The sequence below is a fragment of the Leucopleurus acutus genome, assembly GCF_964270905.1.
Source record: "Leucopleurus acutus genome assembly, chromosome: 3".
Lineage (NCBI taxonomy): Eukaryota > Metazoa > Chordata > Mammalia > Artiodactyla > Delphinidae > Leucopleurus > Leucopleurus acutus.
The window spans coordinates 2,069,063-2,094,102 of NC_139145.1; the positions used below are offsets into that span (position 1 = coordinate 2,069,063).

At 58.8% G+C, this 25,040-nt stretch overlaps 1 protein-coding gene across 3 annotated transcripts in view; it reads left to right on the forward strand.

Annotated features, from left to right (window-relative positions):
- Nucleotides 1–877: 877 nt before the first annotated feature.
- TCF3 (transcription factor 3) overlaps nt 878–25,040 on the forward strand; it is a 33,631-nt gene continuing 9,468 nt past the window's right edge. For all 3 annotated transcript variants that reach the window (XM_082835265.1, XM_082835267.1, XM_082835266.1), the window contains exons 1-8: nt 878–1,119; nt 3,027–3,158; nt 6,331–6,403; nt 19,639–19,712; nt 19,872–19,950; nt 22,667–22,734; nt 24,017–24,146; nt 24,818–24,867. In XM_082835265.1, the coding sequence (XP_082691391.1) occupies nt 3,087–3,158; nt 6,331–6,403; nt 19,639–19,712; nt 19,872–19,950; nt 22,667–22,734; nt 24,017–24,146; nt 24,818–24,867 (546 nt within the window). In that variant the 5' untranslated portion in view covers nt 878–1,119; nt 3,027–3,086. The remainder of the gene's footprint in view (nt 1,120–3,026; nt 3,159–6,330; nt 6,404–19,638; nt 19,713–19,871; nt 19,951–22,666; nt 22,735–24,016; nt 24,147–24,817; nt 24,868–25,040) is intronic.

Genomic DNA, 25,040 nt, shown 5'->3' on the forward strand with positions numbered 1-25,040 from the left:
CTGGCTGTGTGTGTGGGGCCTTGGGATCTAAGTGGACTCTCAGACCACTGAGAGTCAGAAGCCCTGGTCCGGCCTTAGTACTGCCCAAACTCAGGTCCAAATCCCATTTTATGGATCAATAAACTGAGTCTCAGGCAGGCAAAGGCAACCAGCAAGTCAGAAGCACAGAGCGGGTTACACGTGGGGCTGTCTGACCCTAAAACAGAGCTGGCATCGGTGGCCTGGCAGGTAAGATTAGTCTGAATCGTTCCCGGGGGGTCTGAAACACTCGCCACACCCAGCACCGGGGTCCAGCATTAGGAACTCAGATACGACCGAGCCAAAACGGCCGTGCGGGCGGCCACGCAAACCTGAAAATAAAACTGCAAGCCCCACCCCCTACCGCTTCTCGCGGCCTCTAGCTCAGAGAGTCCTGCCTCTTCCTTCATTGGGACGAGCGAAGGGGGCGGGGTGGAGGCGGGGCCTAGTTACGAAAGGCCGAGGGCCCCGCCAATCAGGCTTTCGCACTCTCCGATTGGCCCCGGTCGCTCTGCCTTATCTTTCCATCTCACTGCCCTACCCGCTTGCGTCAGGCAGTGCACTGAGACCACGTGCGCCTCCGCGCTGGAAGATAGTCCCTGCCCTCGACCCCGGCCGTTGGCCGACGGAACCCCAGCGCGCCCGCTCCAGGCTCCTGACTCCGCGGGACCTCAGCCGCGTTCAGCGGAAGCGTGGGGCGGGCGGCGGCGGCCGGGCGAGCGGGCAACGGCGGAGGGATCCGCGGACGGCGGCGGGGCGGGGCGCGCGCGGGGCGGGGCCTGGCAGGAGCGGGAGGCGGGGCGCGGCGCGGGGTGGGGGGCGGAACATGTCTCCCGCCGCAGGAAGATGAGGCAGCGGCGGCGGCCGCGGGCGTAGCGGGCCGGACCGAGCCCAACGACGCGGCCGGCGGGCACCGCGGGCTCCTCGCACGCCGCCTCCGCCAGCGCCTTGGCCGCGTAGGGCCCGCGGGGCGGACACGCGGGGAGCCGGGCCACGCGCCGCCGCCCACGCGCGCCCTTCGGGGCCGCGACGCCCCTTTGTCCGGGGGGGCCGTTCATGCCGCCGCCCCCCGTGCGCTGCGGGCCGGGCCACGCCGAGCAGGTGAGCGCGCCGGGACCGTCCGCCGCTTGGTGTCCGGCGGGCCGGGCCTTCCCGCACGGCGGCGGGACGCGGGGACCCGGGGACGCGGGGCGGGGGCGGGCGGGGGGCGGGGGGCGGCGCGGCCGGAGTCATTGTTCTCCAACTTTGCGCGCTGGAGGGGGCCGGCGACGTGGAGTGCGCGCTCGTGCCCGCGCGCCCCCGCCGGCCGGCACTTCGGGAAAGTTTGCGGAGCCGGGCGGGGGCGCGGGGGGCGCCGCGGGGCCGCCCAACTTCGCGGCGGGGCAGCGGCGCGGAGGCCGCGAGCGCCCCTTCCCCCGGGGGCCCGGCCGGCGGCGGAGTTTGGAGGGGAGCGAGTGAGGGAGAGGGAGCGTCCTTTTGTCTGCGGGGAAGGTGCGCCGCGCGCCTGCGGGCTCGGGCCGGGGGCCCCATCTGTTCCGCGCTCCGCGGGCACGGGCGGCAGCTTCGGGGCGAGCAGCGCGGTGGCAGCCGCTGCGCCCCGAGCTTCAAAGGGTTCCCGGGCTGCGCCGCCCGCACCGGCTGCGGGGGGTGGGGTGGGGATTGGTTTCCCGGGCCTCCTCCCACCCCTCCCCCCCAAAGGAAGACGTTTCTGCTTCTCTGCTCCCAGGGTGGCTTCACACGTCCTTCGAGTCCCCTTCGAGCCCCCAAAAGTTCTCGTGACACCCCAGAAGTGTTTCAGCTCTTCTAGAGAAGCCTGTTTAGCCCCCCCAGATCTGCCTTAAAATCGGTTTCAGCCACCCCACAAAAAAGTGCGGTTTCGTACTCTTCAAAAAAAGTCAGTTTCACACGCTTTCCAAAAAAGAAAAAGCTTCGCGGGGGAGGGGGTGCGCTGGGGCATCCGTTTCACACTCGTCTCCAGTTGGCAAACAAAGCGGGGGTTTCTCCGCTTCTGAGGTCGGGTCTCCCTCGATCTCGGAACCCCCTTTCGCTCGCGACCCCCGCCCGCACCTGGGGCTCGGGGAAGAGAAGCTGGAGGGACTTCACTGTCTGACTGTGGGACGGAGACCCTGTCTTCCTGTCTTTTCAGGGTGTGGGATGGGGCCCGGCAGGTGGATCCCCCCCATGCTAGAATGGAGCCCCTAGGGACCATGCGGGGTGGGGGGAAACCCTGGTCTTGGGACCCCCCACCCCCGCAAGGGATGTTTTCAAAGTTGCTTAAGAATAATTCCCGGATACATCGTGACAATAAAACAATCTAGGGTGTTGTTTTTTTTTTTTTCCAGAATTTGGTTGTTTTTTATGGGGGGGGAGGAGGTTAAGTGTAGTGGGAAGCTTTGCGGGTAGGTCTCTGCGCGGGGCGTCCCCCCTATTTAGTTGTGGAGCAGGAAGGGAGTTTCGCCGTCTTGTGGATTTCTTTTGCTTTGAATTTGGGGGTGACCGGGCCTTCAACGTGCTCTGACAGCTGCTGGGGGGGTGTCACCAAATTTCCCTTGGGGCGGGGCCGGGTCGCCCCTCCCCCTTCCTGGGGTGGGGCCAGTGGAAAGCCTGAGGGTGGGTGGAAATGGGAGAGGTGGCGGGGAGAGGGGCGGGTTCTGGCTAAGCTGGGAAGGGACCACTCCACCCCGCATCCAGTTTAAAATTTGCAACTTGATTCCTTGGTGGTCGCAGAGGGAGTTCAGGGAATGTACTCTGCGCTCCCCCCACATTGTTCAAACTCCCTGAGGGCTCTGGGGAGGGGTCTCTAGGGGCCCCAGTCCCTGAATTCTGGCTGCCCCACCCCCATGTCTCAGAGTCTGGGAGGGACGCAGCCTTGGAAGACCCAGATCCAGAGCAGTTAGAGGGGCTCTTAAAGAGCTCTCCCCCATCTGCTCACCTCGGCCACTGTCACTCATAGCTCTTCTTTTCTCCACCCCTCACCTCTCCTTGCATCCGTTGCGGGCACCCTGCAGGGCTGTCTCTAGGCCTGAGGAGCCCACCCCCGGCCCCTGGCTCCCCGTTGCCGCTGGAGAATGAACCAGCCACAGAGGATGGCGCCCGTGGGCACGGACAAGGAGCTCAGTGATCTCCTAGACTTCAGCATGGTGAGCGGCCCTCTCCGTCCCCCCCCCCCCGTCGTCTCCCCCCTGCCCCCCGCATGCCCAGCTGTCCACACTCCTGCGCCCCCCAGACATTGGGAAAGAAGCTTGTGCCAAAAACACTGCCAGCATCTGGACCTCAAGCTCCTATGGGTTAAAGAGCCCCAGGTGGGGCTAGGGGAATTGGGGCGCCCTCGGATGGATGGGTTGACGCCCCCGCGGTGGGGTGCAGCTTTGGGGCCCTTGTCGGCTTCCAGAGGCACCCGTCGTCACCCAGCTGTTTGCCCAGGCACAGAGTGGGTCCAACCCACCACTTTGCAGTTGGGGAAACTGAGGTCCAGAGCAAGGGAGGGACTGCCCATGGCCTTTAGCTTTTCTCTGGGGAGGCTCGGCTGTGAGGCCCCAGCTTGGCTCTGGGCATGCAGTGACCTTGCCTTGTGACCTGTAAATCTGTGTGATCGGAGTTATTCATGCTCTCGTGGGTGCCAAAGATGGTGGGAGCCCATAGTCTAGGTGTCCTCTGTGGAGACCTTCTGTAAATGAGGAGAGGTCACAGGCAGTGGACGTGTGATTCCTCAGTTTATTGACACGAGAGCCAGTGCCGTGGGTCTGCGGGGTGGGGGGGCCAGGGGGATGTCCTCACACTTCCCAGGCGGTGTGCTCCATTTGACACAGCCCGTTCCCCAGCCAGGCCGATGGAGGTTCAGAGAGGGTACTGCCTTCCAGAGGTCACACAGCTCAGACGGGCCCAGGGAGGCTGGGAGCTGGACCGTCCCGTGGAGGGCTGGGGGCCTTGGTTTGCCTGTCTGTGCAGTGGGCCACCTGTGTCGGGGGGAGGGGGGTGGTCTGCGTTTCCTCACAAACCCAGGAGCTGTGTGTGGGCTCCCTAAATCCTGCCCCCACCCCTCCCCCAGCGAGCACTGTTTTGGTTTGAAATGGGTTCAGGGAGGGCGCTTTCGGTCTCAATTTAATTCTCTGCCGGTATGAGGCCCAGGCCACTGAGGTCTGTCGAAACAAGTCCCCCAACTGAAACGACATCATCCGCCCTGCGGAAAAACACAGCCCACGGGACGGAGCGGCCGCGGCTCCGGAAGGGCCATGCCGGTATTTTTAAGCCTCGTTTTATTTTTGCGTCCCAGCTGAGGAATCAGGGGTGCTGCTCAGTTGTTTTTTTGTTAAACTGACAAGTCACAGACCACTGGGCCAGAACAGACCGGCTTGGGGGTCAGGGGAGGGGGTGGTACAGGTTCTGATCTCGCCCCCCCACACCCACAGCCTCAACCACTTGCCCACCCCCCCCTGCTGTCCAGGGGGTCCAAACTCCCCCGCCCCCCAGCTCAGACCCATTTCACAGATGAGGAAGGTGAAGCTGAGCGTGCGAGGTGCCCAGTGTGTGTCCTCTGGGAAGACCCAGAACTGGATTTTTGTTCGACCTCCTTGTTCCCGTGAGGAGAGAGGCAGCCCCCCATCACAGGAGGCTCACACCCTTTTCTTCCCACCTGCCCCAGAGACACTGAGTTAATTTGTTTTTTTGAAACAAATTTTCGACTGAAAAGATTTTGAAGGGAAAGCGCTTCCTTGGGGTAGGTCCCTCTAAAGTCAACGAGGCAACTGCCAGTTCAGTGCCAGGAAAAGTGGCTCCTCCTAGCTGGTAAAACTGCACCTCTGCCCCAGCCCTGAGCTTCGCCTGCTAAGCTGGTGGCTCCGAGGGGGTGTGGGCCTCAGGTGGTCCCTGGGTCTGACGACAGCCGTGAAGGGCGAGGGGCCGGGGAGGGTGCTGTGGGCTTGCCTGGTGGCCCGACCATGCTCCTCTGAGCTTTGCACGTGCAGAGGCCCTTACGTGCCCACGATGCCCACGTGCGTTTGGGTTTCATAACAGCCCGCACGGTGCGAACGCTGCGTCCGTTTCACAGAAGGGAATACTGAGGCTCCGAGGGGGGTGTAGGGGCCTGGCTGGGCTGATCACAGACCTTCAGTGCCCGCAGGACACAGACCAGTTCCCTCCACCCACCCCACCCACCCCGCGGCAAGTGCCACGTCAGCGGCCCCTGGCACCCTGGAGGGCGAAACAGAAACAGAATTGAGCACCACCCCCCTCAGACTCCTGATCCCCAGGCCTGCCCCTCCCCCAGCGCAAGCCTCAGTGTCCCCAGCAGGAAAGGGGCCCGCCTTGAGGCCAAGGCCCTGGGTGCGGTGAGCACAGCCCTGCCCCCAGAGAGGACTACAGACCCCGTGAGAACCCGAGTCCTGGGTGTGCCTGGGTGCACACCTGCCCCGAGTCTGCACTCGCCCTGCCAGCTCAGCCTGTGGCCTCAGTTTCCCCTTCTGGAGAACAGGGTGTGGGGGCAGGACCCCCTTTCCTGGGTCACTCCCAGGGCTTGTGATGCTGCCCCAAGTCATGCCCACAGAACGCACACCCCCATGTCCTGCTTGTCAGCCGCTCCCCACAGAGCCTTAATGCTGATTGCGGCCACTCTAAATTGCTTGGTCCCCAAAAGAACCTCTGAAACTCAGGCCGTTGGGGCAGGGCAGGGTCATGGTTTGTTTCTTCTGCAGCACGAGGGTTTGTTGATGTTGGGTTTTCCCAGTTAATGCTGCTAAGCTGTTTAATCTTGAGGGACTTAACACTGGGTTTGGGTGAGCGAGTTGGGGGGGTCGTGGCCATGCACTCACACTTGGTGCCCGCCCACCCGGGAGAACTGCACTGTCGTTGGCCGGGAAGGGTGCAGCTCTGAGCCCGGAGCCCGGCTCGTGGGGCCCTCCCCACTCACCATCCCGGTGGTGGGGCCTGGCTGTCTTCCCTGCACTCCCACCGCTCGGGGTCAGGGGCTCGTGGGGAGGTGGATGCCGGGCTCCTAGGGTAAAGGTCGGGGTCCGCGGCTGGGACACGGGTGGGACAAGTGATCCATCTGGGAGTGTAAATGATTTCATTTTTTATAAAGCGAAAACTTTGGATCACTTTTAAGCAGATACATTGTATCAAATGCCTTCATGTTATTTCATTCCCGTAAAACAAATACAGAGGTAAACGGGAGTTTTCCCTGCTCCGGAGGGGCACCGGGGAGCCTCTTCCCACCAGGGCCCTCGGGGCACCTCGGGCCTCCTGGGGGACAGGACCCCGGCAGAGCTGTGGCCCTGGGCTGTGCACCCCCCACTCACCCCCTCTTTCTCCCCGCAGATGTTCCCCCTGCCGGTGGCCAATGGGAAGAGCCGGCCCACCTCCCTGGCCGGGGCCCAGTTTGGAAGCTCAGGTAGGACCCCGCTGGCTGCCTGGGGGCTTCTTGTTTCCTTGAGGAGATCACCGCGTGTGAAGGGTGGGCCCATGGAGGGTGAGGGGGGGCGACCGTGGGGTGGGGCTGGCTGCCGGGCGCAGCCTTGTGGACTAGGCACTAAGGGGAGAGGTGTTTGGGGGGCAGCGCTCAGGCCCGCCAGGTGGAGTGGGGGTGAGGGGCCCGGGGCGGAGGTCCAGGTGCCCATGTGGGCGTGCGGTGGGGGGATGGTGAGCCTAAGGGAACCCCAGGAGGCGGCTGCCGCTGTGCTTGTGTGACTTGCCTTGGGGCTAAGGGAGGGAGCCCCGTGGTCAGCATGGTGTCACCGTCCACCCTGCCCCGAGAGCCTGGCCCCTGGTCCGGGTGTGGGGGACTCTGTGACTCACGAGGGCCTGGGTGAGCTGGGCACTTGAGCCTCCAGGGTCTCCTTGGCCCCAGTGGGGTTCTGGGTGTCCAGTCCATCCCCAGGGAGGGAACCTGAGGCCCAGGAGGAGTGTGATATGGAACCCCAGCTTTCTCCAAATCTTGCTCTGCCCCTGGCTGTTTTCATTCAAGTATGTATTAGGTGCTGATCGTTGACGAGACCTGGCACTAGCGTGATCACCTGGCCTGGTTTGTTCGAGGTCTGGGGGGGGGTGTTCCTGGGATCTGGGACTTTGAACGTTCCAACTGGGGTCATCCCAGGCACACCTGGATGAGCTGGTCACCCTGCCTGGTACTGAGTGCAGAGGACATGGCCCAGGGAGGACAGATGGCATGGCCTCAAGGAGCATAGAGCAGGGGTCAGGTTGCAGAGTGGTGGGGAGGGCAGTAGGGGCTGTCTCCACAGAGGTGTTTGGATGTTTGAGCAGAGGCGTGGGGGCTCAAAGGCCCTGGGGCAGCACCATGCCTGGCGAGTTGGAGGAACAGTGAGGAGGCCTGTGTGGATGGAGCAGAGTGAGGGAGGGGGAGAGGGAGGAGGGGTGGGGAGAGGAGGTGGGAGGGCAGGCCGTGCAGGGCCTTGTGAACTCTGGCTTTTGAGAGGAGCCACGTGCATGGGGAGGAGCCCACTCTGGCTGTCGGGAGGATATGGGGGACCCCTTGGGCAGGCCAGAGCTCTGCACGGACTTCAGTATCTTTTTGGGGTCTTGGGATGGGGGCCGTGTCCCCCCACGTCTCTGGGGTCCAAGATGGAAGGGTCTGTCTTTTCCAGAGTCTATCAGGGTGTCTAGTGGGCTCTGGCTGGAGGAGGAGGGGGTTTCAAGGGTGGTTTGTACTCCCCCCACCCCCCCTGCAAAAGGAGGGACATCGTGTTGCTGACCCCACTGCCCCACGCTGGCCTTCCTGTCCGCCTGAGGAAGTGGCCTCAGGGCTGGCCAGAGTCCTCCCTGAAGTGTGGAAATCCCCACAGGCCACCCTGCCTCCCCATTCCCAAAACAGCCCTGGGGAGCTGGGGTGCTGCTGCTCCCCTGCCTCAGGCAGAGGGTCAGGCCCTGGCAGGCTTCCTGGAGGTGGTGGCACAGTCCCTCCCTCATCTTCCCCCAGGTCATCCCCCTGCTCTCTCCTGTTGCCCAGTGTCCACTTGGGGCCAGTAGCCCCCAAGGAAGGGGCCCCTCCAGGACACCCCATGCCTGGCCCAGCCTGAGTGGGACCCCTGTGAATTTTGCAGGTTGATTTTGTGTGGTTTCTGCAGCCGCAGCCCGCTCAAGGGCCCTGCCCTGGCCACTTCAGGTGGGGAGGGTCCAGCCTTGTCCCGCTGCACATCGGGCTGAGTTTTCTTCTTCCCCACGAGGGTTGTGGTGTGGTTGGTCCAGCCCAGGAGGTCTCCAGTTCTGGACACACAGCTGGGGACCCCTTTCCCCAATTCATTTGAGCAGTTAGTGCTGTCTGGGGTGGGGGAGGGGGCACAGGACCGGGAGCCCTAAGACCTGAGCTTAGAGGTTCCCTCCTTGCTGCCACTTCAGGCACAAGGCAGGCCGTGTCACCTGACACAGGTGGTGTGACTGCAAGCCTCAGTTTCCTAGTCTGTAAAATGGGAGTCTCCCCATCGGCAGAGGGTTCAGCGAGTCCTTGGGCGTGAAAGTGCCTTATAAACTGAGGCGTGGGGCGCATCTCGGTGTCTGCCTTGAGGGGGTGCAGGGGTTCGCAGCTCCAGACCCGGAGCCACAGGAACTGAGACTGGTCCCTTTGGGGGGCTCTCCCAGCTCTGAGCTCATTTCCCTACTCCCTCGTTGGTGGAGCTGGAGACTCCAGGGGAAGGTGGGGGGGTGTGGAAAGGTTGGTGGTCCAACAGCGGGATAGGGCTTGGGGAAGTCACCCCTTTCTGAGCCTCAGCTTTTTTCATCTGTAAGATGGGTCACCGCCCTGCAGACGGGCAGTGTCGCTTTAAGGGGACAAGAGTTTCTGAATGCTAGTAGGTCACGCTCAGCCACATTCTCCCCTTCACCCTCCTTGCACGTCTTGGCCTAGTGTCTCTCTACTTAGAATTCCTTTGAGTCAACTTGCTTCTTTTAGATTCACTTCGAAAGGGCACTTCATGTTAGGAGAGGAGCAGCCCAGGCCAGCGGGGCCAGGTCTCTGAGCAGGGGTCCCCGAAGGTCTCGGGGAGAGGAGCTGAGCGCGTGGGGTGTGCGGGCTGCTTGCGCCGTCCCTGAGGCCAGAGGATTTCTCCTCAGCATCTAGAGCAGAAGACTGCAGAACGGGGATAATTTTTCCACTCCCTCCCTTTTGGGAAACCCCAAGGCACAGATCTCTCAGTGGCAGCACGTCCTCTGCCGCAACCTACAGGGTCCGAGGCCCCACGAGATATGGGGAAACACCTGCTGACACCGGAGGAGACGACGTCTTCCCTGTTTTCCTGTCTCACAGCTTTCCTGGTCTGTGTGACTCTAAAGGTAACGTGCCCTTGGGTACAAACCTAACAGGTAGGCAAGGCGGCATCTACCCTGGTTCAGCACAGCTGTGCGGTTATGGCCTCAGAGTAAGTTCCCGGCTAGAACTGCCAGCCGTGGACTTGCTTCCACAGTAAGAATGTCTCTCTGGCGTCCCAGTGCTGGCTGTTTCCAACCTCCTCCAAATGTGCCGTTTCAGTGGGCATTTACATGTTAATCATGGGCGATTGTCTTTCCAAAAGCAGATTGGCCAGATGAGTTATTTTTTGATGAATTTCTGATCACTACCCCCTTTTTTTCTTGGATTTAGTGAACTTTTTATTTTGAAATAGTGATATATTCACAGGAAGTTGCAAAGAAATGTGCGGGGCGGCCCCACACGCCCCTCCCCAGCCTCCCCAGCTGTCAATCCTGCAAGTTCCTCACATGACACCAACTCGGGAGGCTGACCTTGGTACGATCTACAAGAGTTTATTTGGATACTGTAGTTTATTCACAAGATCTGCGTGCCCACGTTTGTGTGTGTGTAGTTCTGCTTGGTTTTATCCCGTGTGTAGTGCCATGAAGCCACCACCGTGGTCTGTTCAGAATTGTTCTATCGCCTCATGACCTCCCACCTGCTGTCACCCACCACCCACCACCCCTCACCCTGACGACCCCTGATTTACTCTTTTCCATCTTCCCAACTTTGTTGTGTCGAGAATGTTACATACAGGGAACCATACAGCATGGGACCTTCTGAGATTGGCTTTTTCTGCTGAGCACAGTTCCTTGGAAATCCCTCCAAGTTGTTGGCTGGATCAACAGCTTGTTCCTTTTTATTGGTATCTGGTGAACTTTTTAAAACAACAGCAACAGTAACACTTATCAACAGCAACTTAAGTCAACATTTGTTGAGCGCTGTATGCCAGGCACTGAGCCTGGATAGTTTATTCTGAGTCCTCACTCCTCACAGGTTGGTGAAATAAGGGCGATTGTCATCCCCATTTTACTTACGATGAAGCTGAAATTCAGAGTTTATTAACCATCTCAGCTAGCCAACCCAGTGTTGTTTCCCTGTAGTGTCTTGTACTGCTGCACTGTGCTGCACTTACTGATTTGTAAGAGCTTTTTATAGAGGAAGGATGTTAGTCTTTTGTGATCTGCAGCCTTTTCCGTAAGTTTTCACTTATAACCGTTGTTGATGATGGAGACTTTTAATTTTCCTCAGTGCTTTACAGGTTTCAGTTTTATGTTGTCAAGTCTTCCATGTTGTTCTAGCTTTGGTGCCATTTCTGCAAAATCCTTGAGAATTAGATGACACAGTCCATTCTGCATTGCAGATGTGACAGTCATGAATGTGCCTGTACCTCATTCCATCAAGTTGAGGAATATACGGGAAAAGATGCTGGAGGGCAGAAAAGCATGCCTTTGCAGTTCTTGGCAGAGCAAAAAAGTGAAAAATAAGTGGGAGGTAGAGAACCTCAACAGTGAAGTGATCAAGGTTGAGCTTATGCAGCAGTTCCTGGCCAAGGGCACGCATCCAGCTCACCCGTGGGAGTGCTCAGAACACACACCCCTGGGCCCTGGACCCAGAGACACTGATAAAAAGCCTGGGATGGGGCCTGTAAGAGCTTCCAGGCAATTCTGAGGGGCACCTCCAGTTAGAAGCCCTTACCTTTAAAGGCCATGCCTTGTAAAAGAGATCATACCGTTCTTATAAAAATTGGTCACATACTGTGCACAGAAAAAAACCTGTAACATAAAGAAAGTGACCAAAAAAAAAAAGTGACCAAAGTATAAGCCATATTCTTTGAGAACAATGTGGTAAAACTGGAAGTGAAAGACCAAAAAGCATAGAAATAAGTAAAAAGCTTAATGAACTGGAAATAACAAAATTCTTTTCTGTTTACCTCTTGGGTTAAAGAGGAAATTAAAACAGGCTAGACGGAAATCAGCAATAATCTAAACACACTGAAGCTACAAGGTGCAGCTAAAGCTGTATTTAGGGAAGAATCATAGCCTTTGACAGTCTTCAGATGCAATGAAAAGAAATGGAGTAAGCATTTAATTTAGGAAGTTCTAGGACAACAGAATAAACTCAAGAAAACCTTTCTTGGTGGTTCGAAATACCTTAAAGCATTTCCTAAATTGCCATTTACTCATGAATTTTTGTCTCATCTTTTTACCTTCCTGTTACTTTAGTACTACCTGGTGTCAGTTACCGTAGCTTTTTAGAATTATTACTAAATTTTTCTTTTTTCTTTTTTCTTTTTCTTTTCTTTTCTTTTCTTTGGCTGTGCGGGGTCTTAGTTGCAGCGTGTGGGATCTTCGTTGCCACATGTGGGATCTTTAGTTGTGGCGTGTGGGATCTTCATTTGTGGCATGTGGGGTCTTTAGTTGCAGCATGCAGAATCTTTAGTTGTGGCATGTGGGGTCTTTAGTTGTGGCATGTAGGATATAGTCCCCTCTCCAGGGATCAAACCCCAGGCCCCCTGAATTGGGAGTGTGGAGTCTTAGCCACTGGACCACCAGGGAAGTCCCCTAGTTACTTTAGCTTTGTGGTGTTTTTATAGTCTTCAATTGTTGTTTTTCAGGGTCCCCCACCCCCACCCCATATTCAGACATGCTGATTCTTCTTCATGATCTTTAGAATAACTGTTATGTCTCCTCCCACATCCCTCCAAAACAAACAAGCCTACCTGTTGGGATTTTGATGTTATGTTAAATTCATAGGTAAATTTCGGAAGAACTGTTTGTGTTTATAGTAGTGCATTTTCATATTTTAAGAACTTGGTGTTTTCTTCCGTAAGTTTTGACCCTTAATATTAAGTTTTTAAGATAAACTTTGAAAATGAAAGCATAAGGTACTTAGCCATTTTATAGTTTTCTTCCTTAATTTGCTTACATACTTTTGCAGTGAGGGTTGTTTCTAGGTGTTTTAGGATTTTCCATGCTGTGGTTTGGGGATCTTTTTTACCATATATTCTACCTGGTTGCCTCCTGACATCCCCTAATTATTTGCATTCTTCCCTTGGCTTGGTTTTCCAGGTAAATCATCCTCAGGTCTCTTCCATCCTGGTGCGGAGGCCATGTGCCTTTTCACATCAGCAAGTGTTCGTAGAACCACATTGGGTGTGTGCTGTTTGGCTTCTTGTCAGCAGGACCGGGCCTGATCCTGGCTGTTGATTCAAGATAGATCTCTCTGACTGTCTGTGTTTATCATGTTCAGGGCGTTTCCTTCTGGTCCTATGTGACCATCCACGCGAGTGATTGGCATCACGGTGGTGTGTTGGGTGCCTCAGGACAGCCCCTGGTTTCCTCCTTCCCCACGTCCTGACGCTGTCCATTAATGGTTTTTCTCACCCAGCTATTCCCTGAATTTTGGGTTTGGTCCATATCCTTGTTTAGCTGCCAGACCAGATCTGCCAGCATCCGTTTTGCATTTTGCCTGCGTTCCCATGTCGTGTGGCACTGAGGCTTCTTGTGGCTCCCTGCCATGTTTCTGCACCAGTTTCTCTGGAACAGTCTCCAGCAAGTGGGGCCCCCCATTCTCTGGGCACTGGGGAGCAGACTGCCACCCTGTTTGCATGTGACACTTTCCCCAACTGCTTTATTTCTGCTGCGGCGATTGGCCTGTTGCGATTTTGTCCACTCCTCTTGTAAATTCTAGCATTTTGTTAGGGGGGAAAGAAAATCATCCGTTTCAGGCACATTTAAAAATGGTTCATGTTGCATTCTTTAATAATATAGGAATCCGGGCTTCCCTGGTGGTGCAGTGGTTGAGAGTCTGCCTGCCGAGGCAGGGGACACGGGTTCGTGCCCCGGTCCGGGAAGATCCCACATGCCGCGGAGCGGCTGGGCCCGTGAGCCATGGCCGCTGAGCCTGCGTGTCCGGAGCCTATGAATCCATGTCTCAGTCCTGAATCTACTTATTCTTTTTGTTCCCTTGTCCTGGACCCAGCTGTCTCGTGTCTGTATTGACTTTTTTCCCAAGGAATCTGCTTCATTGACGAATCGATCTTTATCAATTAACTGCTTTTCTCTTCACTACTTCTATTTAATTTAGTTAATTTATCCTTTTTTTTGCTGTGCCATGTGGCTTGTGGTATCCTAGTTCTCCAACCAGGGATCGAACCCGGGCCCTGGCAGTGAAAGCGTGGAGTCCTAACCACTGGACCACCAGGGAATTCCCCACTACTTCTGTTTTAATTCCTCCTGTTTTTTTAGTTTTTCTTTTCTTTTTTCTCTTTTGACTTTTGAATAGAAGACCCATTTGTTTATCACTGTTCTCTTGCCCAGTAATCATGTTGAGGGTTATAGATTTCCCTCTGAGGACCACTTTGGCCATATCCTGTTGGTTTCAATAATGCGTATTTTCGTTATTTATTTTTTTATAGATTCTTGGTAATTTTTTTTTTTTTTTTTTTTTTTTTTGCGGTACGCGGGCCTCTCACTGCTGTGGCCTCTCCCGTTGCGGAGCACAGGCTTGGTATATCTATGTGCGTCGGATTGTCTTCCTGAGTCACTCGTTCCAGAACTGTTTTCTGTAGGTGCTGTGTTCTTAGCTCTCAAAACAATTGAGTCTGCATTTGTCTTATACTTTCCATGCTTTTATTTTAGGTTTTCCCGTCTTTATACTTTTTCCTTGCAGTCGTGCCTGGTGTCTTTTCTTGGGTTGGGTTTGGAAGGCTGTGCTGCTGGTGGTTCTAATGGTTTTAGGGAATGTGCTGAAGCCTCCCGAGTCTGGCTCCTTCCGCCTCAGAAGTGAAGTCACATCTTGTTGTCCTGCAGGAAAGCGTTCCTCCCCAACCCTCCTGTTTGGTATAAACACGTTGCCACTCTTTAGAAATGTTGTTTTTCTTTGTTCGCAATGTTTGTGTCCGGCTGAGAAACACGTGTCCTTACTGTGTTCATTCTGCCACTTACAAGGCTTCAGTCTCCTCATCTGGGAAGTGAGGTTGATGGCGGCCACTTAAGGGTTCAGTGGAATAAACCACAGGAAGTGCCTGAAGCAGCACGACACCTGCGGGCTCTGGTGCCCGTTCTTGGGATGGCGTCGAAATTCCACTTAGTTTAACTTAACGCGTGGCCCAGATGTGCTCAGCATCCCTGCACCATTGCAGGGTCTGTGCTGGGACTCCCCTCCCTTGGGGTTGTTCTCCAGGGAGGGGTGCGGCTCTGGATGTGCACCTGGCTCCTGCCTCTTGTGAGGGGCAGTGGGTTGGGGGTGGAATTCCTGGGCCCTCGCCTTCCTTCCCTCAGCTCCAGCCCCATGGGTGTGTCATTGTGCGCGCGCAGCCTCCAGGGAGCGTGCGCGGGTTTTTCTCTAACTCCAGGTTTGGGTGTTTTCCTGTTCCTCCCGGGATGCCGGCTCCGGTGTCTGGGCTCGTGTTAGGCCCTCGTGTCTGTTGTCTCAGAATTCCCCCTTCCCTGGTGTTTGGGGGCGTCTCCAGAACCCACCCTTCCGTTGGATCACCTCTTCTGCATTGTCACTTCTGCCTCGCCGCCTCTGACGCTCCTTTTTTTTTTTTTTTTTTGCAGTATGCAGGCCTCTCACTGCCGCGGCCTCTCCCGTCGCGGAGCACAGGCTCCGGACGTGCAGGCTCAGCGGCCATGGCTCATGGGCCCAGCCGCTCCGCGGCATGTGGGATCCTCCCGGACCGGGGCACGAACCCGCGTCCCCTGCATCGGCAGGCGGACTCTCAACCACTGCGCCACCAGGGAAGCCCCTGACGCTGCTTTTAAAATCTCTTCTGAATTGGCAGCAGAAACTTCTTAGTTTTTCCTGCTCTCCCTGAAGCCTTATCTTCCTTCTATTCTACGGCACCCACAAGCTCTGCAGTTGCCTTGAGGGCGCGTGGTGGTGGTCTTAGATATGCTTCTGGGATAAATCCTAAATCTGTGAATGTCCATCTTCTGTGTTCCGCGCTTGTTTCGCCCTGGGCCTGTTTCTTGCAGGGAGGTCCCAGCTGGGATTCTGAGCTCATACTTGGCTGAGCGGTGGGGTGGGCGAGATCCTCCCAACCTCGCCGTTGGACAGAGGGGTCCCCCTTGAGACTGAAGCAGGATGGGGTCTTTCTGCTGTTGCTTTGGTCACGAATCTGAAATTCACAGGAGGGAGGGGGCAGGGCAGTTTCTGCAGCTGGGGGACCCCGTTCCTCTGAATTACCACACATCTGTGGGCCCCCCACCTGAGGACCAGCTCTGCCCATTGGGGAAGCCTCTGGGGTTGGGGGGTTGCAGCTCCGGGGGTTCAGGAGAGGTTGGGTTGGACCCAAGCCCTGGTTTGGGGGACCATCTGCTCTTGGAAATGGTGGGCTGCGCCCTCCACTCACTTCCTCTCCAGCCTCAGATCCGCTTGCTTGGGCGCAGCTCCAGGTCCCCTGTCTCCCCACCCCCACTTTCAGGGGCAGGAACGGCAAGGGCTGTGAGCCGCTCCGGCACTTTTCCTCCAGCCACTTGGAACCTGCTCCCTCTGGCGGGAGCTCCCTGGCGCCCTGGAATTCCTAGCAACTTTTGAAACTCTGAAGGCCAGAGACAAGCGTAGCTGCTTGTGAACACGGAGGGGGCGTGAAAAAGGGGGCGCATATAAGGCATGAGAGGGTCTGGGGCATGTCGTGCATCTCCCCACAGCTTTCCTTCAAGTCTGAAGTGATGTAAGAGTTCAGAAGTTGCCCCAAACATCACAGGAAGAGAGGTGAGGACCCCACTGGCCCGTGCAGGGAGGCCCCGGCCCACTTGAGGAAGGACTTTCTCCTGACTCACACCTGTGTTGGGCTTGCCCCTCATGAGACCCCAGGTGCTGCTGAACAGGCCACCATCCCGTTTCTCGGGGATTTTAATTCTAAGGGGAAAAAGCCAGAGGGGGAGCTGACAGCCTTGGGGAGCTGATAGTGGCAGGAAGGAAACACTCACGTGAGGACCAGCAGACGGCTGCCCTCAGGTGCTGTTAATTTTCTCAGATGTGATCATGGTGCATGGTGGTTATTTTTATTGCTGTTGCTACTTTAGTCTTTACCTGGGGGGCCACACGTCCAGCACAGCAGCCGCTTAGCCACACAGGGTCATCTACTCGTGCGTTAATTAACATCTCGTCGAGTGGGGAGCTCTTTCCGCCAGTCCCGTGGTAGCTGCCTGTGACCGCAGGAGGATGGCACTGCCGGAGGACATTGTGATTGGTTAGATAGTTATCAGAGCAATGAAGAGGCCAAAAACAGATATTTGTCGAGGTTGTTTGGGGGCCAGCCCTGTTCAGGCAATGCTGGGGACAGGGGGCCAGCAAGGCAACCTCCCTGACAGGCGATGAAGGTGTGGGGACCACTGGGGCAGAGCTTGGGTCGGGGTTGGGGATCTGCTCACTTGTTGGGCAGGGAGGAGTGAGCTGGGGGCGAAGGGCAGTCAGGGAGGGGTCTAGTCTTTACCCTGAGAGCAGTGGGGAGCCATGGGAGAGTCTAGAGGGAGGGAGGAGAGGCAGGTTTTGCTTCCAGAAGCTCCCATCAGGCTGCTTGGCGTGGAGTGTGGGCAGGGAACCTGGGGTGGGGGGGACACTGCTGTACGGATGGGGCTTGACCCAGGGGACACAAGGCCGAGCCAGGCTCTGATCCGAGACCACGGGTAGGGGGCAGTGGAGTGAGGGAAGGGGAGAGCACGGCTCCTGGGATTTAGCCCGGGCACCGGGGTGGGGGTTGCTGACAGAGCTGGGGCTGCAGCACGAAGCCCCTGATGACCATGGCTACGTGACAGGTTTGTGGTGGGGACGGTGCAGGGCCATGCCTAGGCCCTGTGACCACGTCTTCTCGACACTCCAGGTGCTGAAGTCTGGTAGTCTGGCTACTTCATACGGAGGGACTTGCTCCTGGAATCTTCTCCGAGCCTGGGTCAGCAGACCTTCCCTGTGAAGGGCCAGACAGCTTCTATCGCAACTGATTTCTGCGTTGTAACCAACACCGCTGTATACAGGGAACAAACGTCCGTGGTCATGCGCCAATAAAACTTTACTGACAAAAGTAGGCAAGGGCCATACTTGGTCCAGTCACAGTTGGCACACCTGCCCTGGAGGAATCAGCCGGGACGGAGGCTCCTCAGAGGGGCCTGGCCCCCCATGTCATCCAGCCAAGGGGGTGTCCGGCTGGAGCCCGGGCTGGGCGCGTCCAGCTGTGCCACACTGGTCATCCTGGCGGCAGCCCTCACGGTGGGCAGTTCTGTCACCCAGGCTGTCTCGGATCAGATCTGAAACTCAGAGGGGCGGGTGGTGCCCTTGGGCACACCCAGCCCTCTGCTCCTCCATCTCCCACCTCTTCCTGGGGGCAGGGCTGGGTCTGAGCAGAGAGATGACCTTTCCGGGGGCTGCCCTGCCACCACTTCACCTCCAGCACTTCAAAAAGAAGAAATTATATTGCGACAGCAACGTTTCATTCTATTAGTACATTTTAATTAGAACGTGAATAAGAGATGTTATGAATATTCATGATTGGGTTATTTAAAATGCATAATTAACCAGTGGGGGGTTAATAACTATTAATGGTAGCGGTGGGGGAGGGCCCATCCCTCTTTCTGTCGTCTGGTCTCCAGCAGCGGGGAGGCTGGGGCTGGGTGAGGGGGGTTTTACCAGAAAGGGCAGAGCAGGGCCTGGTTGCCTCTACCTGAAGCTCGTGGGGCCCAAGTTGGAGGGGTCCCTGGGTGTCGGCCTCGGGAGCGCCCGTCACCCTGCCAGCCCTCGGTGGTGGGGTAGGGGGGTGGGAAGGCCTGGCTTTGGCCTTGGACCTGGCCTCCTGCTCTCTTGCTCAAGGGTCCTGGCGACTCTGGGGCCCGTGGTGGATGCCCATGGGGGTGGGGGACCCAGAGCGGAACGAGCTCGTGGGCGGGCACCGGAGAGCGAGGGGATGACAAGTAAGTGGCCGTGGAGGGAAACGGGGGCTCGGGTGCTGGGCCTTCTACCAGGGTCACCCCCCTTCACCAGCTGCTCTCGTCCCCAAAGCCCAAGTGGGGACTCAGGACCTTGGGGTGCAGACACCCCAAACATGGCAGCACGTTAGCTGGATTTGTGGAGACCATGGGAGCTCCGTCTGACCCCCTGCCCGCCAAGGCAGCCCCCAGCTCCGCATTGTAATCACATTGGAAATTTTTGATTAGAAAACAGAATCTGAGGTATATGAATATTTATCAGACTGGGAGATTAATATGCATAGTTATGCAAATCAGACAGCAATTAAACACCAACTCCCCAGGGGAATGATTAACTCAGAGGCACCAAAAGAGAAGGATGCAATTTGAAAGAAATTTCTGGTACAGATGCGCAGAGGAGGGCGGGGTGAAGGATTCCGGCTGGGGTGTTCGGGATGTCCACCATGTGGGGTCGAGGGTGGGGTGGGGCACGTCCCCTGGCACAGATGGCAGGGCTGGGCACGGCCTCTCTGGCTCAGCCTGGCCTGGGCAGCTTTGACTCAGACTCGTACGTGGACACCCCCAGCCCTGCAAAGTAGGGCGTGTTTGTGACCCCATCTGAAGAGCAGGGAAACTGAGGCACAGGTGGGAGGGGCCCGGGGACTGCTCCCGTTCTGCTTGTGCAGGCCCTGAGCCCCGTGGCCCTTGATGGACAGTGTTGGAGCCCACGCAACCGGGAAGGGTGCAGGCCTGTGTGCCTGCCTGCTGGGAAGATCCGGGTCCTGGGCTGGGCCCCTGGGCTAGTGTTCAGGGAGATAAGGGCCCTGCCCTGCCCTGCCCACCCTCCATCGAAGGTCCTTGTCCCCACGGTGGCTAACCCTGCCACACCTGGGCCTCCCGGGCCCCGCCTATCTTACCGGATTGGATTTCTCCTTCCCTGCCGCCAGCCTGTGCCTGGCGGGTAGTCCGCGGCAGCTGCCGCTGTTACTTCAACAAAGGGACAGCCCCGCCTCTCGAATTGCCAGAGATGGGAAGGGGGAGGCTCCCACTCTCGAGATGAGAGATATCCTTCATTCCCATTCCCTGACGCCTTCATGAGCCTGGGCCAGAGGGAGGGACTTGGGCCTGGGGAGGGAAGCCCAGAGTGCAAGTGAGGGCTCCGTCCAGGGTGGGCTGGGAGCTGCACGGGTGGGTAGAAGTGTGCCAGCAGCAATGGCAAGTTTGCCAGCAGCTGGTGGAATTGTTTCTTGGGCCGTGGACCCAGAGGTCTGCTTAGTGCCGGTGTGTCCGGGGTGCTTGCCGCTGGCAGTGGTGTCACCATGGGTAGTGCTAGGGTGGGTGCATCTGGACGGGCTCCAGCACCAGGCTGGGTCGGGAGGGGCCTGGGAAGCTTCCCAGGTCTAGTGAGGGCTCCCCGAGGCAATGCGGCTGGTGTGGAGCGGCCAGGGGCCGGGCCCCTAACCCTGCCTTCCTGCCCTACAGGTCTCGAGGACCGGCCCAGTTCGGGCTCGTGGGGCACCGGCGAGCAGAACAGTTCCTCCTTCGACCCCAGCCGGGTGAGGAGCCCCTGGAGGCCTGAGACCCTGGGGTGGGGGTGGGCGAGCGCGAGGAGAACCCCGGCCTGGCCTGCAGGTGCTTTGGGCTCTGTGGCGCGGTCACATCCTGACCCAGAGGCGTCCCTGAGCCTCCCTCATCCCTGCCCGTCCCCTCTGCAGACCTACGGTGATGGCGCCCACTTCAGTGAGTCCCACGGCACCCTCGCTTCGTCCACATTCCTGGGACCTGGGCTCGGAGGTGAGTGTCCACGTGGTCCCTGCCCCCACCCCCGTGCCCGCTCGGTCCTCGAGCACCGGGGCTTCCGGGATGGCCACCCAGAGCAGAGGACACAGGTGGGGACCAGCCAGGTGCCTGCCGGGAAGTGGACTCCGGAGTCCCGACAACCTGGGGAGGCCGAGTCTGAGGCTGGCCCCCTCGCCTGCTCTCCCCAGAGCACCGGCATCCTGACCGTGAGAATCAGCATCGGGACCTGAGTGAGGGTCCCCTCTCTAGCCCCAGTTTCCCGACCTGCGGGGATGGGGATTCTCAGAGCCTTCTGCGTAGCCAGTGGTAAGGACTCACCTGGCTCCCTAGGCCCGAAGGCCCACCCCCATCTCGCAGATGAGCAGACTGAGGCTCAGCGAGAAGGGACCGGCCTCGGACCCTCAGGCCCTGGTTGGGTGTCAGAGCGCTGGCCCTGCTGAGCCTGGGCCCTCCCTGTTCTGAGGGAGTGTCGGGGTGACTGCCAAGCTGGCATCTCTGGAGGTTGAAAGGGGCGGGGGGGTGAGTCAGCTCCCACCTCAGGGCCTGGGCTGCGCACTCCTGGTGCTCCTGAGACACGAGATCCTTGCACATGACAGCCAGGTGAGGTAGGCTCCTTTGGCACCGTCCCCAGCGGTTCCCAGGCCGAGGTGCATGGCGGCGGGGTTGGTGGCTGCTGGGGGAGGTGGGTGAACTCTCGTTGCTGGGCCCAACCAACCAGTGGGGCAGCCAAGGCCGGAGGGCCTGGGGTCCAGCCCTTGTGGACTGGCGCATGGAAGGAGCCAGACGGGTGAGCGTGGCCTGGGTGCAGTCCCAGGCAGGAAGGGGGAGCACAGTGTCCGGCACCCACTGTGTCTAGCGGGAGTCTGTGTGCATCTCCCAGACCGGGATGTGAGGGCTGGCCGGGTGGCCTCTGCACCTGCCACGACACCGGTTCCCCTCTGCTGTTCCTCCCTCCGGCTTCTTCCTGGCACGGGCAGTTCCCACGGCCGGGCCTGGTCAGCAGGGCCCAGAGCCCAGCTGTGCCACACACCCGCCACACGCCCCAGTGGCCGAGGAGCTCAGAGGGTGCAGCAGGGAGCCCAGGCCAGGCCCAGCGAGACAGTGGGGAGGTGGGCGCAGTTTCGGCCTCCCTGGGCCCTGGTTTTCTTGCCTGTGGACTGGGGCTGGCGATAGCCATGGTGGGGCAGCGGGCGGTGAGTGCCAGGCCCAGGGGGCGAGGGTCGCTCTGTTTCTGTGGGGCCCCCAACCTGGTCCAGCTCCTCGATGAGACCTGGTGGGTCTGCTCTTGGTGTCTGTCTTCCTTCCCCCTCTCATACTCTGATGCCCGGGCCCGGTGCATGGCTTGGGCACCCGCTGTGTACCCACATGGCTTGTGGATCTCGCAGGTCCCCTCCCAGAACCTCTGTTTTCTCTCCTTGCCTCCCTCAGCCTTCCTTTCAGGATGTCCCTGCTTGGTGCCTGCTGTACGCAGGGTCAAACCACAGCAGCCCCACCCTGCAGTGGGGAGCCCAGAGCCCTGGCTGGGCCGGCCAGCTTTGCTTCCCACGTCCACCCTGGGAAGGGAGGGAGGAGTGCACCCTCTGGACTGGGGGCGAGTCCCTCTGGCCTCCAGGCTGTGGTTTGTTCATCCCTAAATGGGCCCCGTGTCGCCTGCCCTGAGCTTGAGCTGGTGGGCGTGGCCTGTGGGGCATCTGCTGTGTTGGTAGGAGCGTGGTCCTTCTCCCTGTCCCCTAAACAGCATTTGCTCCAAGAGTCCACTTGAAATTGTCCTTTTAAAATCAAGGGGAGAGGGAATTTCCTGGTGGTCCAGTGGTTAGGACTCGGCACTTTCACAGCCGAGGGGCACAGGTTTGATCCCTGGTCGAGGAACTGAGGTCCCACAAGCTGCGCAGCGTAGCCAAAAAATGAGTAAAAATATTCAAAAAATAAATGGATAAAGGGGAGAATTCCCCCACACCCCCTGCCCAGTTTGAGAATAAACCAAGTTAGTCAAGCATTCTGATTTCTTGCTCACGGTAAGGCTGGTTAAGGTCCGCCCTCAGTCAGGACAGGTGCCCAGCTGAAGCCAGAAACAAACTGAAATTGTTCAGGTGCTGATGGATCCAGGGACCTGCTTCAGGTGAGGCTGGATCCAGGTGTTTGTGTAGCTGCAGGAGTCTGTTCATACCAGCTGCTCTCTCGGGCAGGCTGTCCCCCCACAGCTCGGTCTTGCCCACCCACACAGAGGAAGGGCTCCTTCGCACTGAGTGGCTTGAATCAGCATCCCCAGCGACGCCACATGCTTGTTCGTGAGCTGACCCTGTCCAGGAGCTGGGGAAGGAGCCCAGGGCCTGGGTGCTGAAACTTGCAAGATACCAGGGACCTCGACCTGTCCCCTGGGAACCCAGCACCCTGGGGAGTTGACACCTCATGACCTTGAACAGAGGAAACCAAAGCTCGAGAAGGGCAGGGGTGGGGAGCCGAGTCGGTGCTGTCCCGCTCTGGGGATGGGGCACGTGGGGGCCCTGGCGGGTTTGCAGAATCCTCTGCGGGTCATCTGGGGATAGCGTCTGGCTGGAGCCCCACTTGTCCCTCAGCCCCTCGCCACTTGATGGGGAGACCAGTGTCCCACCGCGGTTTTCAGTGTCGTGAACTTGTGGAGAGCCTGCTGTATGCGGGCATGTGCCGGCCGCTGGGTCAGCTCTGGGTGACCCTCCTTCCTCTTCCACAGGCAAGGGCGGCGAGCGGGGCGCGTACACCCCCTTTGGGAGAGACGCAGGGGTCGGCAGCCTGACTCAGGTGAGGCTGCGTCTGCAGGGTGGGCCGGGGAGGGCGTGGGTCCCGTCGGCCCCCAGTGGCCCTTGGAGCCTGGAGAGCCCCCGTCTCCAGACTAGGGGGCAGCGCAGGTGGTTAGGGATGGGAGGTTCCCAGTGGGGGCCACAGTCACCGCTTGACTTCTCACCCCACCTTGTATTCCCTAGTTTTAATTTGAAACGAATTCATCCCAAATTGCCTCCTGATCTGGGAAGGCTCAGCCAAGTGCTGGTCACTCTCCAGCAGCCGCTGAAACAGGCCCGGTCCCTGGGTCAGGCCGGGTGGGTTGTCGATGGGGAAAGGGGAGGCTGGGGTCCAGCCTGTGGGGCCCTGTGCACAGCTGAAGGGGTTCCAGGAGACACCTGCCCGCCTGCCTGCCCCCAAGTGGCAGACAGGGAAACCGAGGCCAGCCAGGCAGACGAGGCCTGACCCTCGCTCCGTGCTCCCAGCCTTGTGGTCCAACCTCGGCACAGTCCCCGGCCTGGGCGAGATTGTCACCCGTGGCCACCCCACTGGGATGCTGACGGGCCAGTTGCCTGGCACAGTGGTCCCTTGTGGCCTCCTGTTCTGCCCCACCTGGTCTCTCTCCCACCCCACGCCCGAGGGCTTTATTCTCTGCCTGCAGTCCTGGAACCTCAGGGTGCAGCTAGGCCCTGCTGCAGGCAGCACCGCCTGTGTGCACACTGGGCCTCAGCCAGGTCACAGCCACTGAGTGCCCGTGGGGCCCCAGGTCATCGGCCAGGGGCAGAACGTGCATGGCTCCATCTGTCCCCACGACACCCCTGAGCTGTCGAACGTCTGACATGCCCATTGCACAGACAGGAGAGCCAAGGCTGCAGCACTGCGCCTCGAACCCCAGTCATTGTTGCTTTCCTGGGAACAGAGTCTATTTCAAATGCATGTCTGCGAGATTAAACCGTTTACCTTAAAAAAAAAAAAGGGGGCAGGGGGATACGTACGAAGTAAAACACACAGATTCCCTTGACACCTGAAGCATAGTTGTGCCCGTTTAGCGCCCAGACAGCAACACATCTTCAGGCTTGACGGTGTTTCTCTCCTCGTCTTTTTCCTTCATGAAAATGAATCGGTGGTATCTTAGATAAGAGAAACGCCAGCGGTGTCAGCAGGGAGGGACCTATGCCCCACGTCACTGTCACCCCAGGACCCTGCCATTGGCCTGGGCCCTTGCTCTTGCCTTTGTTGTTTTAAACCAGAATGGCCTGGGGGCTGGGCAGGGGACCAGCTGCTAACCCTACCCCTCCCTCAGGCCAGCTTCCTGCCCAGCGAGCTGGCCCTCAGCAGCCCGGGGCCGCTGTCCCCCTCGGTCGTCAAAGGCGGGTCCCACTATTACTCCTACTCCGGTCACCCTCGGCGGAGAGCTGCGGATGGCGGCCTGGGTGAGTGGGGCGGTGGCGGGGACGGCGGTCCCTGTGGGTCCTGGCGGTCGCGTCCTGTGAGGTCGGGCAGTGCTGAATTGGCGCAGCGAGGGTTCCACAGCCCTTGGTCGCTTCCCCAGCCATACACACCCTGCGCACTGTGCGGTTCTGTCGAAAGACGCTTCGTTTAGCGAGGTTGCTTTGATTTAGTGATGCTAAAGTCACCCACCCAGAAGTACACAGGTGCCAACGCAGGCCCACAGCGAGTGGGACTGGGATCCCAGCTTCCCGTCCGGGCCGCACTGGAGCTGGAAGGCCAGCGGCACCTGGCAACCGTGGAGGCGCCCAAGCCAGGGTTGGGGCTTAGCAGTTTCGGCGAGGGGGAGCTTGCAGGTCCGGGACTCGGCGACCGGGCGACTGCCAGGAGCTGGGGCTCGCGGAGCAGGCACCGGCTCGCGTGTCCACGAACCCTGTGACCCGGCTCCCGGCACACACCCGCCCCCTGAGTTCGCCACGTGGGCCTGAGCCTGGTTTAAGTCATTCTCTTAGTAGGGGAGCTTGGGGGTCTCTTCTCCGAGCTGCAGGGTGGGACTGTCTCCCACCCCCTAGTGACAGGAGTGTCCAAGCGGGAAGGGCCCCAGTGGTGAGGGCGGGAACCTGGCCAGGGGTGCTCACTCCTCTTGTCCCAACAGACACGCAGCCCAAGAAAGTCCGGAAAGTGCCGCCGGGTCTCCCATCCTCGGTGAGTTGTGGGACGAACGGGCCCCACAGGCCGAGTGCCTCTCGTGACCCCCTCCTGAGGGTGGGCTGGCCCTGCGTGGGGTCTGACAAAAGCCCCATGGGCTCAGCTGGACTTCTTCCCTGAGGCCCCAGCCCTGAGGTAGTCGGGAAGTCCTTCCTTGGGTCTAGCCTGGG